Source organism: Scyliorhinus torazame, chromosome 3, assembly GCF_047496885.1.
Source record: "Scyliorhinus torazame isolate Kashiwa2021f chromosome 3, sScyTor2.1, whole genome shotgun sequence".
Taxonomy (NCBI): domain Eukaryota; kingdom Metazoa; phylum Chordata; class Chondrichthyes; order Carcharhiniformes; family Scyliorhinidae; genus Scyliorhinus; species Scyliorhinus torazame.
The window spans coordinates 217,771,864-217,788,764 of NC_092709.1; the positions used below are offsets into that span (position 1 = coordinate 217,771,864).

General features: G+C 45.1%; 1 protein-coding gene across 8 annotated transcripts in view; it reads left to right on the forward strand.

The window, feature by feature from the left end:
- The window catches only part of pcm1 (pericentriolar material 1), a 313,048-nt gene that overhangs the window by 108,160 nt on the left and 187,987 nt on the right, over positions 1-16,901 (forward strand). For all 8 annotated transcript variants that reach the window (XM_072496879.1, XM_072496880.1, XM_072496881.1 and 5 more), the window contains one exon: positions 7,594-7,814. In XM_072496879.1, the coding sequence (XP_072352980.1) occupies positions 7,594-7,814 (221 nt within the window). The remainder of the gene's footprint in view (positions 1-7,593; positions 7,815-16,901) is intronic.

Here is a 16,901-nt window from a genome sequence, read left to right on the forward strand (position 1 = left end):
TTGGCCATAGCGCTGAGGGACTCTAAGAAGTGGAGGGGGGTGCTTAGAGGGGGAGAGGAACATCGAGTGTCACTATATGCAGACGATTTACTGCTATATGTGGCGGACCCAGTAGAGGGGATGCCAGAGGTAATGCAGATACTCAGGGAGTTTGGAGAGTTCCCGGGATATAAATTAAATATGGGAAAGAGCAAACTTTTTGTGATGCACCCTGGGGAACAGGGCAGGGGGATAGATGCTCTGCCGCTGAGGAGAGTGACAGGGAATTTTCGATACCTGGGGATGCAGGTGGCCAGGAACTGGGGAACCCTACACAAACTTAACCTGACGCGACTGGTAGAGCAGATGGAGGAGGACTTTAAGAGGTGGGATATGGTGCCCCTGTCATTGGCGGGCAGAGTACAGGCGGTCAAGATGGTGGTCCTCCCGAGGTTTCTTTTCGTGTTTCAGTGCCTCCCCATCCTGATTACTAAGGCCTTTAAATAAAAAAAAATAGATAGGAGCATTACGAGCTTTGTATGGGCAGGAAAGACCCCGAGGGTAAAGAGGGGGTTCCTGCAGCGCAGTAGGGACAGAGGGGGATTGGCACTGCCGAGTCTGAGTGACTACTATTGGGCCGCCAATGTGTCGATGGTCCGTAAGTGGATGAGGGAAGAGGAAGGTGCGGCGTGGAAAAGGCTGGAGATGGCGTCCTGTAAGGGAACAAGCCTGAAAGCGCTGGCGACGGCTCTGCTACCGTTCTCCCTGAAAAGGTACACCACAAACCCAGTGGTGGTGGCGACCTTGAAGATCTGGGGGCAGTGGAGACGACACAGGGGAGTGACGAGTGCCTCGGTGTGGTCCCTGATAAGGAATAACCACAGGTTCGTCCCGGGGAGGATAGATGGGGGATTTCAATGTTGGCAGCGAGCAGGAATTAGGAAGCTGAAGGACCTGTTTGTGGACGGGACGTTTGCGAGTTTGGGAGAAAAATATAAATTGCCACCAGGGAATGCTTTCCGATACATACAAGTGAGGGCATTTTCGTGTTTTGTTTTTTGTTTTTCTTTCTCTCTTTATGCTAGTTGTGGATAATTGCTTCTTGTGTAATACTTTTTTCTCATTTGTTGTTAGTTTAATATATTATTTAAATATTTAAATAACGGTTAATGTACATTTTATTATTATTAAGTTGTGAAAATGGAAAATTTTTGTTTGAAAAACTTAAATAAAATATATTTTTAAAAAATAATTTGCTATCTCTTATCCTAAGACTATGACCTCTCGTTCTAGTATGCCCCACAAGAGAAAGCATCCACTCCACGTCCACTTTATCCATGTACACCTCAATTTGATCTCCCCTCATTCTTCTAAACTCTAGAGTAGGCCAAAACTGTTCGATCTATTTTCATATGACAAACCCCTCATCTCTGGAATCAACCTAGCGAACCTCCTCTGAACTGCCCTCAATGCCACTAATCTTTCCTCAAATAAGGAGACCAAAACTGTGCACCATACTCCAGATGTGGTCTCACCAATGCCTTGTACAGTTGCAACAATACTTCTTTACCTTTATACTCTATTCCTTTAGCTATAAATGCCTACGTTTCGTTTGCTTCCTTTATTATATGCTGTACGGTCATGCTAGTTTCCTGTGACTCCTGAACGAAGACTCCCAGATCATTCTGCAACGGAGCACCCGGAAGTCTCTCCCATTTATATAATTTGCTGTCCCATTTTTCCGCCTAAAATGCATAACCTCACATTTATCCACGTTAAAGTCCATCTGCCACATTTTGGCCCACTCCTAACCTATCTATATCCATTTGTAAGGTTCTTATTTCCTCATTGCAACACTGTCCCACCTATTTTTGTGTCGTCTGTAAATGTGGCTTTCGCACCTTCTACCCCGGATCCAAGTACCGAATCCTCTGGCACCCCACTAGTTACATTTTGCCATCCAGAAAAAGACCTATTTATTCTGTCAGTCAGCCAGTCTTCTATGCAAGCTAATAAATTACACCTAATCCCTTTTGACCTAATCTTGTGAATGTACCTTCTGTGCGGCACATTACCAAATGCCGTTTGGGAAGCCCAGATATGCGACATCTGAAGGATCCCCATTATCCACTTTGCTTGTTACTTCTTCGAAGATCGCGAGCAAATTAGTCAACCATGATTTGCCCTAATAATAGTTTCATTGAGAATTGGGAGGCAGTTTCGCCAACACTTCGGGTTGGGGGCAGGGTCAAGGGAAATGCCGATTTGGGGGAACGGGGGCAGGGTCAAGGGAAATGCCGACTTGGGGGAAACCACAGATTTGAGCCAGGGAAGTGGGACAGAATTTTCGGAAATGGGTGGAGAAGGGGATTAAGACACTAAAAGATTTGTTTCTTGGGGGTCGGTTTGCAGGATTGAAGGAGCTGGGAGCGAAGTATGGGCTGGAGCAGGGGGAAATGTTTAGATACATGCAGGTTCGAGATTTTGCAGAAAGGAGATACAGAGCTTCCTGGTGGAGCCGGCCTCGACATTGCTGGAGGACATGCTGACGACAGGGGGACTGGAGAAGGGGGTAACGTCGGCGGTTTACAGGGCTATTTTGGAAAAGGAGAAAACAATACTGGATGGGATCAAAGCAAAGTGGGAGGAAGAGTTGGGAGAGGGTATGGAGGAGTGTTTCTGGTTTGAGGTGCTCCGGAGAGTGCATGCCTCCCCCTCATGCGCGAGGCCTCTCCACCCTGTTCCCTGACGTGCCGGGGGGACCTGTTGGAATTCTTGACTCTTGAGAAGGTTAAGTTTGAACTGAGGGGAAGGATGGAGGGGTTCTACAATTCATGGGCGTTATTCATTATGCACTTTCGAGAATTGGATTACATCGAACATTAGTGGGAGAGGGGGTTCGGAGAGTTGGGGGGAGGGAGACTGAATGTGTTAATGGTGAATATGAGTGATTCCTGATTCCTTTTGGTTATTTGTTTATGTCACATGCAGGCTAATGTTTGGGGGTTTAGTGGGAGGATGGGGTTGTTGTTATTGATATGTGGATTGATATTGCATTTGTTACTTCTTATTAGTGTGGGGGGGGGGAGTTGGGAGGGGAAGGGGGACTGTATGTGTTAATGGTGACTATGGGTGATTCCTGATTTTTTTGTTTTGTTATTTGTTTATGTTAACATGCAGGCGGTTGATGGGAGGATGGGATTGTTGTTGTTGATAAGAGGATTGACATTATATTCGTTACTGCTTAGTGTTTATTGTTGGTGGGTGGAAATTTGGGAGAAAATGTGAAAAAGGAGGAGAATAAAAATATTTTAAAAAAACATAATTTGCCCTTCATAAAACCATGCTGACTCTGATGGATAGCGTTTTGACTTTCCAAATGTCCTGATATTACTTCCTTGACAATTAATTCAAACAATTTACCAACAACAGATGTTAAATTAACTGGTCTGTAATTTCCCACATTCTGCCTCCCTCCCTTTTTGAATAAGGTCGTTAGGTTAGCATTTTTCCAATCCACTGGAACCTGTCCCGTGTCCAGTGAATTTTGGAATATTCTAACCAATGGATCCACTATATCCGCTGCCACTTCCTTCAACACCCTGGAATGCACACCATCAGACCTGGGGGAATTGTTTGCCCTCACTCCCAATATTTTGTTCAGTACCATTTCTGTATTGATGCTGATTGTTCGAAGTTCCTTCCTTTCTATTACCTCTGAATTGCCCATTCCTATAGGAATGTTACTAGTGTCCTCCACAATGAAAACTGAGATAATGTATTGATTTAGCATGTTTGTGTTTCCCCACTATTAACTCTCGGTTTAATCTTCCAAGGACCAACATTCAGTTTAGCAACTCTTCCCTTTTATGTACTTACAGAAGCTTTTGCTATCCTTTTTGATATTTTGCGCTAGTTTTCTTTTGTAATTTACCTGTGCTCTTTTTATTACTTTTTTAGTATCCCTCTGTTTATGTTTGAAAGTTGCCCAATTTTCAAGCCCGTCACTGGCCGTTGCAATCTGATAAGCCTTAGTTTTTGTCTTTATATTGTCCTTGACCTCCTTGTTTAGCCATGGATGTTTTTTTTACCCCTCTTACCATCTTTCTTCCTCACCAGGATATATTTTAGTTATGAGGAATTGAGGATCTCCTTAAACAACGGCCACTGCTCATCAGCTGTCCCAGCTTTTAGCCTTCCTGCCCACTCTACTTGTGTCAAATCTGTCCTCATGCCGATGTAATTTCCTTTGTTTAATTCTAGAATGCAAGTGTGGGACTCCACTTTCTCGTTCCCAAATTGAATTTTGAATTCTACCATACTATGGTCACTACTCCCCAGAAGATCCTCAGCTATGAAGTCATTAATTAATCCCTCCTCATTGCATCGTCTGCCACTCATTTTGAATCTATGTCCCCTGGTTCTAGAATTCTCCACCAAGGGAAACAATTTTTTTCTGTCCACTTCCCGTCATAATTTTGTACACCTCAATTAAGTCTCCCTTCGCCTTCTATGTTCGAAGGAAAATAACCCTAACCTATTCAAACTCTGATCATAGCTACACTTTTCTCGCCCTGGCACCATTCTTGTGAACCTCCTCTGCACTCTCTCCACATCAATCACGCCCCTCTTGTAATGTGGTGACCAGAATTGCACATGATACTCCAGTTGTTGCATTACCAGTGTTTCACACAAGTTTCCAACATTATAAGTGTAATTTTATATTCTGTACCTTTGCCAAGGCTACTGAAGGTGCGCATTCCATATGGTTTCTTTGCAACCTTATTGACTTGAACTGCTGCCTTTCGGGATCTATGTAATTGTACACCAGAATCTCTTACTTCACCTATCCCTCTTGGTATATTCCCATTTATTGTGTACTCCCGATAACTGTTTGACCTCCCTAAATGCAAGACCTCACACTTCTGTGTTAAATTCCATCTGTCACATTACCGCCTGCTCGACACTGTGCACCACTCAGCCAATCTTTGTGTCATCTGCAAATTTCCCAATCGTGCTCCCCACGTGCACGTCCAAATCGTTATATGACAAATTGTAAGGGTCCCAACCCGAGCCCTGTGAAACACCACTTGAAACAACTTTCCAATTGCAAGGGCAACCATTAACTATTACTGTTTGTTTCCAGTTACAAAACTAACTTTTTAATCTAGTTTGCCACATTGCCCTATATCCCATCGTTTTTTACTTTCTTGACCCATCTGCCATGTGGTACTTGGTCACACACCTTGCTAAAATCCAGGTACACAATGTCCACGACACTAGCTTCATCAATCCTTGTCACTTTCTCAAATAATTCAATCAAATTTGTGAGGCAAGACCTTCCTTTAACACATTCATGCTGACCATCCCTGACTCCATGCCTTTCTATGTGACAGTTGATCCTATCTCTCAGGATTGATTCTACGAACTTGCCCTCCACCAACGTAAGACTAACTGGGTTAACATTGTTTGGCATTTCCTTCAATCCCTTTTTAAACAATGGAACCATGTTTGCATTTCTCCAGTCCTCTGATACCTCCCCTATGTCTAGTGAGGATTGGAAAATCATCCTCAGAGCATCTGCTATCTCTTCCCTGACCTCCTTCAGTAGCCTTGGAAACAATCCATCTGGCCCCGGTGGCTTTTCAACTTTCAAGGATTTCAACCTTTCGAGTATTTCCTCTCCCTTTATGATTATCCCATCCAATATCTCAGTGTAATTCTTGAGCTACTTTTCCTTAACTAACCATTTACTATTAATATATTGAGAAAACATGTTTGGGTTTTCTTTAACTTTTACTCACTAATCTTTTTTCACGGCCTCTTGATTTCCTTATTTTCTTTTTGACTTTGTCCCTGCATTTCCTATACTCGTCCATGCTATCTGTAGTGTTTCGTTCTTTGTGCCTATCTTTGTGGCACAGAAAGCTTCCATTTGACCAATCAAGTCCATACAGGTTTTCTACAGAGCAAGCCAGTCAGACCCATTGCTGCTGCTTGATCCCTATAGCCGTAAGAGGCACCAAATGGTCCCCGGCTGCTTATAGAGGCAGAGGTTTACAGCACAGCAAGAAGCCCTTCTGTCTATTGTATCTGTGCCGACTATCAAGCACCTATCTATTCTAATCCCATTTTCCAGCACTGGACCTGTAGCCTTGTATGCTGCGGCGTTTCAAGTGCTCATCTGAATGCTTTTTAAATGTTGTGAAGGTTCCCGCCTCCTCCACCCCTTTCAGGCAGTGCATTCCAAATTCTCACCACCCTCTGGGTGAAAAAGTTTTCCCTCAAATCACCTCTAAATATCCTGCCCCTTAGCTTAAATCCATATCCCCTCTACTAAGGGGAAATGTTTCTTCCTATCCACCCTATCTATGTCCCTCATAATTTTGTGCACCTCAATCAGATCCCCCCCCATAACCTTCTGTGCTTTAAGGAGAACAACTCCAGCCTAACCAGCCTCTCTTTGTAGCTGAAACGCTCTGGCTCAGATAACATACTGGTGAATCTCCTCTGCACCCAATCACATCCTTATCGAGCTATATATTTCAGATTCCAGTGAAGCTCCTACTTATTCCGTTGGTTCCTGCAAGAAAGACGAAGCTTTTTCTTGTGGAGTATCTAAAGACACAACACAGAGTCAACTGTAAGTGAATCAAGCAACAGTTTAGCACTTTATTCAATACAAGTATGCATACAGGGAAGTGTTCTCTCAGGAACCTCGAAGAGGCAGTTGAAAAATGCGCAGTTTCTATTAATTATTTACATCAACTTTGCTAACTCACAATGGTGTTGTACATCTAATTTGGTACCTCTGCAATTACAGGTGAGTTTACAGGCCTGACCAAAAACTCTCATACTCAAGATGATCTACACTCATGGTTTTTTATTATTGCAAACACTTTTAAAACTAGCAATTAAGTCAAGCTTGGATGATCCCATGCTGCACCACTTGAATCTTAAATTGGCACAAAACTCAGTTGTAGACCTGAGAGCTCCGCTTATCAGCTGTTACGCATCTTGGGAATTATCTTCGGAGTGTGAACGTGGTTGTGACGTTTCTCAAACATTTTTCTTTCCGTGGCATTAATATGAGTTCTCATGACTCCAAAACCATTGACCAGTTTTTCTTTGGTTTCTACTCGGAAGATGGCTTAACCATTCCGATTTGTCTGGTTCCCTTATATTCAGAATTGTCCAGTGCCACATCCTTCTGAGCATCATTTAATTTCCTTTGGAAAAAGTATTTGAACTCGCAATGGAAGTGAGACGATATGTTTTGCAGATGGTGATTTATGTCAGAAGGGACTTTTCTATCATGTTGCAGAGCCTCTGGTTTGCCTGATCCTCTTCATTTGTCATTTTCTTCCTTCTCATCATCACCATTAAGATGAAATATCTTTCCGACTGCTGTAACTCTCTGACTTTTATCTTGCTCCTCTGATCCCTTTCATGCGATGAATCTGCAGAAATAGTCAACCATAGTTTGTATCTCCTGAAGTTCAAATTTTTGCTTTGTTTCTCGTGTGCAAATTGGGTATTTATGTCTGTAATTTTCAAAAAAGAAGTTGGCCAAAACAGCTGTGTAATGTTTTGTGTCTTCTATTTGCTGTACAGGCTCTCGCTACAATGATGAAAAAAATGAAGCTAGGAATGTTGATGAAACACAGGCACATGAGACCCAGGAGGACTGTGCAAGTGAGGGTACAGTATCGAGTCAGCGAAGTAGTTTGGTCGAAGAAGCTGACCAGGATTTTGAAATTCAACAGAAAATTAACAGATTGAATGCTGCTAAACACAAACTCCGACAATTGCAGGAACTTGTTGCCATGGTACAGGTGAGATTTTGCTGTCTATATTTAAATATAATGTTGAATGTCGAAGAAGTGGATAAGTTGTATATTTGTGCTTTCACAGTTGGTTATAGATTTAGGTGAAACATACAAGCCGGTTAAATGTTGTGATGAATTTCTGGTGTGTCACAACACAATTCTGTAATTTGTAGATTGGTCCTTGGATCTGTGGAATGTTAAGTTGTGGGAGATATTAGGAGCTTGATTCCAGAAATGGGGTCCAAGAGGTTGCAGGCAATTTAGGGGTTAAAACAACTGCTAGCAGCAGACTCGAAGGTATACGCTGAGTCACATGGTCCCATTCAGACTTCAACTCGTTAAGGAATGCATAAGGTGATTCACCCGAGACCCATTGTCTTTTGGGACATTCCTGTATGACCAGCCATTATCCTATCACAGAGCCTGATGACCTATTTGTCCATCAGTGAAAGGTTAGGTGCATATGAATGGCATAGCTCTGGTCTTTTGTGTAAATGGGAGTTGGCAAGCAAACAGCCCAATTATAGTTGCTAAGTTCCACTCTGAACATTCCAGAAGAGGACCTTTGTTTGTAGGGATGGGCGGAGCTTAGGGAGAGAATCAATTTGGAACAGGCAAAGAGAGAAGGATGTAAGCAGCCTTCAAAGAGGGTGTGAAAAAAGCCAAAAACACCCTGTGGAAAAGGATTTTGAACGAATGTCCCTAACAAGAAAGATTGCTTCCTAAATGCAAGTGTTGCCTTTGCCTGAATGTGTAAGTGGAACAAGAGCTGTATTTTTATAATAAAACTGTTGTTTGATGGGAACTAGTGTTAAGAAACTGCATGTAATCTGTTAGTGTTAGAACTGTGAAGTAGAAGTTTAAATATTGTTTTCTTTTGTTTGAATAAAGTTTGTTTATAAAATGACCAAGCCCGATTTCTTACATTATCACTCCTGGAACAAATCGGTCTTTCTGCACTGTCTCAAAATTGAAAGTTACGCATCTGGTTCAATCTCTTCGCCATTGTTGAGATCTGATCAGGGGCCGTAACAGGAGCTACAGAGAAATTAACAAATCCCACTAATTATTCATGTTTCAGCATTTCGCTCCAGTTTTCTTCTTGCTTATCTTGAGGGTGGTGAACCGTAACAAAGTAAAGCCTTGTGGGCATGCGCAATTTTCAAAAGCATGGTTAACAGGATAATTATCTGAGAAAGGAAGCCTGTTGCACGAGTCAAACAACTGTTCAACTATAGTGTTCCTCACTCACCAACTGACCAGGCGACACTAGTTCAAAAATCTTATTCAAGTTATAGCAGGGGTGCTAAACATCCACCAGGTGGCTTGCCAGATCCTCCATCATGGAAAATACAGAGCAATTATATCGTACTTAGCTTCCAAGTAATTAACTTGTATCAATCAAATACCTTTTTGTGTAGGAAGTATTTATCCATTCAAAGCGCAAATACAGCACAGGAACAGGCCCTTCGGCCCTCCAAGCTTGTACCAGTCATATCAACCTTTGCCAAAACCCTTAACGCTTCATTGTGCTGTATCCCTCCATACCCATCCTATCAATCTGTTTCCACAACCTCGCCTGGCAATGCGTTCCAGGCACTCACCACCCTCTTCTTAAAAAACCTGCCTCGCACATCTCCTCTAAACTTTCCCCATGGACCTTAAACCTATGCACCCTAGTGACTGACCCCTCCACCATGTGAAAGAATGTCTATCCATCCACTCTATTCATGCCCCTCATAATTTTGTAGACCTCTATCAGGTCACCCCTCAACCTCCGTCTTTCCAATGAAAACAGTCTGTGTCTATTCAGCCTCTCCACATAGCTAACACCCTCCAGACCAGGCAGCATCCTGGTAAACCTCCTCTGCACCCTCTCCAAAGCCTCCACATCCTTCTGGTAGTGTGGCGACCAGAATTGTGCGCAAGAGCCGCCATACCAAGGTTCTATACAGCTGTAGCATGACTTGCCAATTTTTCTACTCACGCCCCATCCAATGAACGCAAGCATTCTGTATACTTTCTTGACTACCTTGTCCACTTGTGGTGCCACCTTCAAAGATATGTGGACCTGCACGTCCAGATCTCTCTGACTTTCCTAAGAGTTTTGCCATTTACGGTATATTTCCCCTCTATGTTAGGCCTATCAAAATGCATTACCTCACATTTGTCCGGATGAAACTCCATTTGCCATTTCTCTGCATTTGATTCCAACCTATCTATGTCCTGCTGTATCCTCTGACAATCCTCAACACTATCTGCCACTCCACCAACCTTGGTGTCATCCGCGAACATACTAATCAGATCAGCTACATTTTCCTCCAAATCGTTTATGTATACTACAAACAGCAGAGGCCCCAGCACAGATCCCTGTGGAACACCACTAGTCACAAACCTTCATTCAGAAAAACACCCTTCTACTGCTACCCTTTGCCTTCTGTGACCGAGCCAGTTCTGTATCCATCTTACCACCTCACCTCTGATCCCGTGTGACTTCACCTTTTGTACCAGTCTCATGAGGCACCTTGTGAAGGCTTTACTGAAGTCCATGTAAACAACATCCACCGCTCTCCCCATATCAATCATGTTTGTCATTTCCTCAAAAAAATCGATCAAGTTAGTGAGGCACGACCTCCCCTTCATAAAACCATGCTGGCTATCGCTGATGAGTCCATTTGTTTCCAAATGGGTATAAAACCGGTCCCTGAGAATTCTCTCCAATAATTTACCCACGACTGATGTGAGGCTCACCGGCCTAGTTTCCAGGATTTTCCCTGCTACCTTTCTTAAATAGCGGTACCACATTAGCTGTTCTCCAGTCTTCTAGGATCTCACCTGTAGCCAATTTGGATACAAAGATGTCAGCAATTTCCTTCCTTGCTTCCCTCAGTATTCTGGAGTAAATTCCATTTGGCCCAGGAGACTTAACTACCCTTAGTATCTTTTAGAAGACCCAATACCCCCACCTTTTCGATGTCAACATGACCACGCATCCTACCCAAAAACATCTTCCACAAAGTCCTTTTCTTTGGTGAACACTGATGCAAAGTACTCATTTAGTACCTCGTCCATCGTACCTTGCCCATTTCCGCTGGCTCAACACATAGATTCCCCCCACTGTCCTTTCGTGGCCCAATACTTTCCCTGGCCACACTCTTGCTTTTTAGATGTGAATTAAAAGTGTTGGGATTCACCTTAATCCGACTTGACCCCTCCTAGCCCTCCTAATTTCCTGCTTCAGTACCTTCCTACTTTCTTTATACTCCTCAAGCGTTTAAACTGTCCCCACCCTTCTAGACCGTACAAAAGTCTCCTTTTTCTTTTTGACACGGTGCACAATATCCCTCGTTACCTAAGTCTCCCTAAACTTTCCATACTTATCCTTCGTTCTCTCAGGAACGTGACTTTCCTGAATCCTAATCAGCTCGCTTGAAAGACTCCCACATGTCTGATGTTGATGTACCATCCAACAGCTGCACCCAAACCAAATTCTTCAATTCCTGTCTAAAGTTATCGTAACTTGCCATTCCCCAGTTTAGCACCTTAACGCGAGGGTTACCCTCATCCCTATCCAAAAGTACCTGAAAACTTACGGAATTGTGGTCACTACTCCCAAAGTGTTCCCCTGCTGAAACCTCAACCACCTGTCCAGGCTCATTCCCCAATACCAGATCCAGTAATGCCCCTTCCATAGTTGGACCATCTACATATTGCATCCAGAAGCCTTCCTGGATACACCTTACAAACTCTGCCCTATCAAAGCCCGTAGCACTAAGTGAGTCCCAGTCAATATAGGGGGAATTAAAATCCCCTCCCAGAACAACCCTGTTACTTTTTCACATATCCAAAATCTCTCTACCTATCTGCTCTTCTATATCTCGCTGGCAGTTGGGGGGCATGTAATAAAGCCCCAACATTTTGATTGCCCTTGCTCTTTCTGAGCTCTACCCAGATTGCCTCTGAGGTGTCCTCCTGCAGTACAGCTATAATATTTTCCTTAACCAGTAATGCTACTCCTTCACCCCTTTGACATCCCCCTCTATCTCTCCTGAAGCATCTATATCCTCCAACGTTCAGCTGCCAATCCTGCCCTTTAACCACATTTCTGTGATAGCCACAGCATCGTAATAAGTGCTCCAAGTTCATCTGCCTTACCTGCTATACTTCCAGATCTCTTATTTTTGTTCTCTATTTCCCCTTCAGTTATTGCACCTTCTATGCTAGTGCTCTGGTTCCCAATCCCCGCCATACTGGTTTAAATCCTCCTGAGTAACTCCAGCAAACTTCCCAGCCAGGATATTGATGCCATTCAAAACTAATAATTAGAATTACGTAATGTATAACATATGAGTATAATTGCTAATCATAATCTGGGCACATATGCTTGTACTCACACCAAGCGCATATGTCTCTGCTTATCTAATAATTTCTTGACATAGGTATGCTAGGAACATGTTTTGATTAGTGATGTATCAACTCCCTGCCTAATTGTCCTTTATTTCCAGTGGACACACATGAGCTCCATCTCCACGGTTTTCAATTGAATTTCCGTGTGCGAGCTGCATAACTACAGCCTCCCTATAATTAATATAGCAAGGTTCCTTGAGATAGTCTGAGCTGAAACAATAGGCTTCTCATCACTAGCTTTCTGGTAAGAATTTAGCAGCTAGAGGCTTGTTTGATTTTTAGCTTGTATAATTAACTGACTGTTAACCCTTTCACAGCCCAAGCTGATTTTTTTTTACCTGTTTCCTTGGGATGCTGAGGAAATAGTAAGTTATCCCATTGCCTTAGATCCAAAATCTTAAAGTACAGAAGCTGGCCATTTGACCTATCAAGCATGAGGAGCCACCTGATCAAATCCCACTCATTGGTACTCTGCTTTTTCTCCCTCAATCATCTATCCTTCCAAAAGCATTTGCAACCAAGCTTTGTGGCAGATAATCCTGACCACTGAATGTTCCCTTTTTTTGCAAACTGCCCCCCCCCCCCCCCCTCGTCTACACCTATCCTGTACTCCCTCAAAGAATCTACTCATCTTAGCCACCATCATATGTGCCCTGTGAACTACTTTGAACTGAATAAGGCTGAGCCTTGCACACGATGAGGACACAACCCCCCCCTCCCCCCACCCACGCTCCTCCTCCCATTTCAGTTTCACATCTCCAAGGGGGCTTTCTTCCAGTCCATCAGCTCCTGATAAAGGGCAGCACCTGCCTCCTCGCAACCTGTAAGTATGTAACCTCTTTCCCACACAAACTGGTGCCCACAACAAGGCAGCCTCCTATCTCAGATGCTGCCTCCACTGCTCCCATACCCTCCAGGCCGACTCCACTACTGGGCATGTGGAATACCTTGCCGGCAAGAACGGCAGAGAGGCCATCAGCAATGCCCCTAAACACGTTACCGTGCAAGAGGCTGCCTCCATCCGCCCCCATACCGACCCCTCCCCCTCTACCCACTTCCTAACCAGAGTTGCTAACCATAGCAATGTTAGCCGCCCAGTAATAATTCATGAAATTCGGCAACGGCAGCCCCCTCGCCCCCGTCCCCGTGACTCGCGGGGTCTTCCCCGCCCCCACCCACCCCAAAATCGATGCATTGACCTTTATAAAAAAAAAAAAAAAAAAGACTTTAGGATGAAGATCAGGAGGTTCTGAAATACAACAAGAGCCTTGGCAGCACCATCATCTTCATTGTCTGCACCCGTCCTGCCAGTGACAATGGCAGCACATCACATCTCTTAAAATCCCCCTTCATCTGCTCCATCAACTGAGCCAAATTTAATTCATGCAGCTGTGCCCAACCCCACCCCACCTGAATACCCAAGTACCTGAAACTCGCCCCCACCATGCTGAATGGCAACTCTCCCAACCTCCTCCTGCCCCTTGCTCTCTATCGCGAACACCTACCTCTCTTTCCCATTTTCAGCTTGTATCCGGAAAACCAGCCAAAGACCTCCAAAATGCTCAGAATTCTGTCAGTGCCCCCCTGTGGGTCCGAAATATACAGCAACACGTCGTCCACTAACCCTTGCCTGAACCTGAACTGCTCCAACACCTTTCACAGATACTCCCACTCCACCCGGTCGAAAGCTTTCTCTGCGTCCATTGCCACTGCCACCTCCACTTCCTGCCCCCTTGGGGGCATCATAATCACGTTAAGTAACCTCCATACATTCACGGACAACTGCCTCCCCATCACAAACCCCGTCTGATCCTCACCTATCACCCCCAGAACACAACCCTTAATTTGTGAGGCCAGCACCTTCGCCAGCAACTTGGCGTCCACATTTAGCAAAGATACCAGAAGGTAGGACCCATACTGCTCCGGATCATTACCTTTATTCAGTCTCAGGGAAACAGATGCCTGCAATAGTGTAGAGGGGAACTCTCCCCTTTCCTGAGCCTCATTATATGTCCTCGTCAGCAGAGGCTCCAAGTTCCCCACCCAAACCTCTTATAAAACTCGCCCGGGAACCCATCTGGCCCTGGGGCCTTCCCTGCCCGCATTGCCCCATACTCTCCATCAGTTCAATCAACTTAATGGGAGTTCTCAGACCCTCCGCCAGGTCCTCCTCATCAACCTTGGGGAAACTCCAACCCGTCCAAAAACAACCGCATCTCCCTCCCCCAGCTCCTTCGCTACCGCCGACACCGTTGCCAACCTCGAGCTCAACCGGCCAAAGCCTGGCTCAATGAGAACTCCGAGTCCAGATCAGAAATCTTCCCCAGCACCTATCTCATAAATTACACATTATCTCTGTTCGGGGCATAAACATTCACCAAAACCACTGGCACCCTCCAGCTTTCCACTCACCATCACGAACCTTCCCCCTGAATCTGCCACAATGCACCCCACCTCGAAAGCCACCTTCTTATTTACCAGCACGGCCCCCCCCCCTCGTCTTTGCGTCTAGTCCCGAACGGAACACCTGCCCTACCCGTCCTTTCCTCAGCCTTGTCTGATCCCCATCTTTAAATGGGTCTCTCGTAAAAAAAAATCCTTCAAACTCCTCGTGCGCGAACACACGTGACCGTTTGACCGGCCCATTCGGCCACCTCACGTTCCACGTGACCAGCCTGATTCCTTGTGCAGGCAATGGTGCAGCCGCACCACCATCACCCTCGGCGGCTCACCTTCCTGCGGACGACTCAACAGTGCACTGTGGGCTCGGTTGACCTCCAGCCAGTTGAGGGCCCTCTTCCCCCATTGGTTTTTGCAACATCTTGACCACATACGTGCCGGCGTCTGCTCCTTCGCTGCCTTCGGTCATCCTCACAATCCACAGGTTTTGGTCTCCTGTAGCGGTTCTCCAGATCCTCCTCCTCCTTCAGCCGCTTTTGGGTCTCCCGCAACACCCCCATCTCGGCCACCAATGAGGTGAGCTGCTCCCCCACCGACTCCTCCACTTTCTGAATCGCCTGGCCCTGGGACTCCAGCCTCTGCTCCATGCAGTCAACCCAGCTTTCAGTGGCTCTGCCACCTTGGCTAGGGCCTCATGGGCTTCCCTCCTCTGCTGACTGAACGTCTCGTTCAAGAAGTCCACCAGTTGCTTCGTCGACCACTGGGTGGGCAGGACAGGCTCTTTACCCTCCGGCATCTTATCTCTGGTGCATGAAGTTTCTCTTCCACTAGCTCCCTTCTTATCATAGAATTTACAGTGCAGAAGGAGGCCGTTCGGCCCATCGAGTCTGCACCGGCTCTTGAAAAGAGCACCCTACCCAAGGTCAACACCGCCATCCTATCCCCATAACCCAGTAACCCCACCCAACACTAAGGGCAATTTTGGACACTAAGGGCAATTTATCATGGCCAATCCACCTAACCTGCACATCTTTGGACTGTGGGAGGAAACCGGAGCACCCGGAGGAAACCCACGCAGACACGGGGAGGATGTGCAGACTCTGCACAGACAGTGACCCAAGCTGGAATCGAACCTGGGAACCTGGAGCTGTGAAGCAATTGTGCTATCCACAAGGCTACCGTGCTGCCCCACTTCTTGACCCACTTCTGGTCTGTGGCTCCATCCACCAGCCACACCAGTGGAGTCTCACTTTCTCCTATCACTCCTGCTCCTTTTTTCATCCAACCTTACCCTATGAATGGGGAAAAGGTCCAAAACAATCCGCCTTGAGCAGGAGCTGCCAAATGTGCAACCGCTCACTTGGCTGCCACCGGAAGTCATGTGTCACATCTTTCAACCATCAGGCACCTTTCCATCTCTCCTTTTAATATCCCCATTGATACCTACATATTTGATTTAGCTTTTTAGAATTTTTTAGAACACAATTTAATGTCTTCTTCCTTGGCTCGGTGTCAGTTGGGTTATGCTGTATTTTGAAGAATGGTTGCAACAGTGAGTTAAACTGCTTGTACTGAGCTCCTGTTTATCTACTTCCTGTCTAGTAAGAGTTCAAACAATGTTCCTTTTCATTTCTCTTTGCTGTAAGGAGCCTTTTATGTTGTGCTGTGTGGAGCCTTTAATATTGTTGTGCCATCGTGCTTATGTAACATCTCAAAGGGAATGCTGGTCATGCAAGGATGATATTCTCCCTGCTTATTAATTTCTGGAGTCAAGTCGATTCCCAAGAATCCAGGGCTTTGCTTATCGGCCAGCCAGTTAGGATCGCAAATGGAATCCAGAGGGTTAGATTTGCCACCATGAGCTTGGATTCTTCAAACTTCACTTCAGAACTACAGGTTTAACCTTTAAGGGGTAGAGATCGGGGACATGATGAGCATTAGGAAGCAGACCAGTGATTTGACCTCGTAAGTTCTGCAGTTTTAACTAGTTAAATTACGTTATTGCACATGTTTGGGAGTACTTAAGGCTCAGTTCTGCTAATTTTTCCTTGATTTTCTGGATTTGGGGGAGTGGGATATATTTGTAAAAGGGAAGTGTCTGTACTACATCAGTGGAATAAAGAAATGCCCAACATAATGCGTGTAGATTTCTCAGTAGTTTGAATTGCAACTTTTTAAATATAGTGACCCGTTTCCACACGTGGGTGGTGAAATACGACAGTAACGATATAACTTCTGCCATACCATGCACTTCGTTCCCCGCCTTCAAATGCCCAGTGTTTTTAT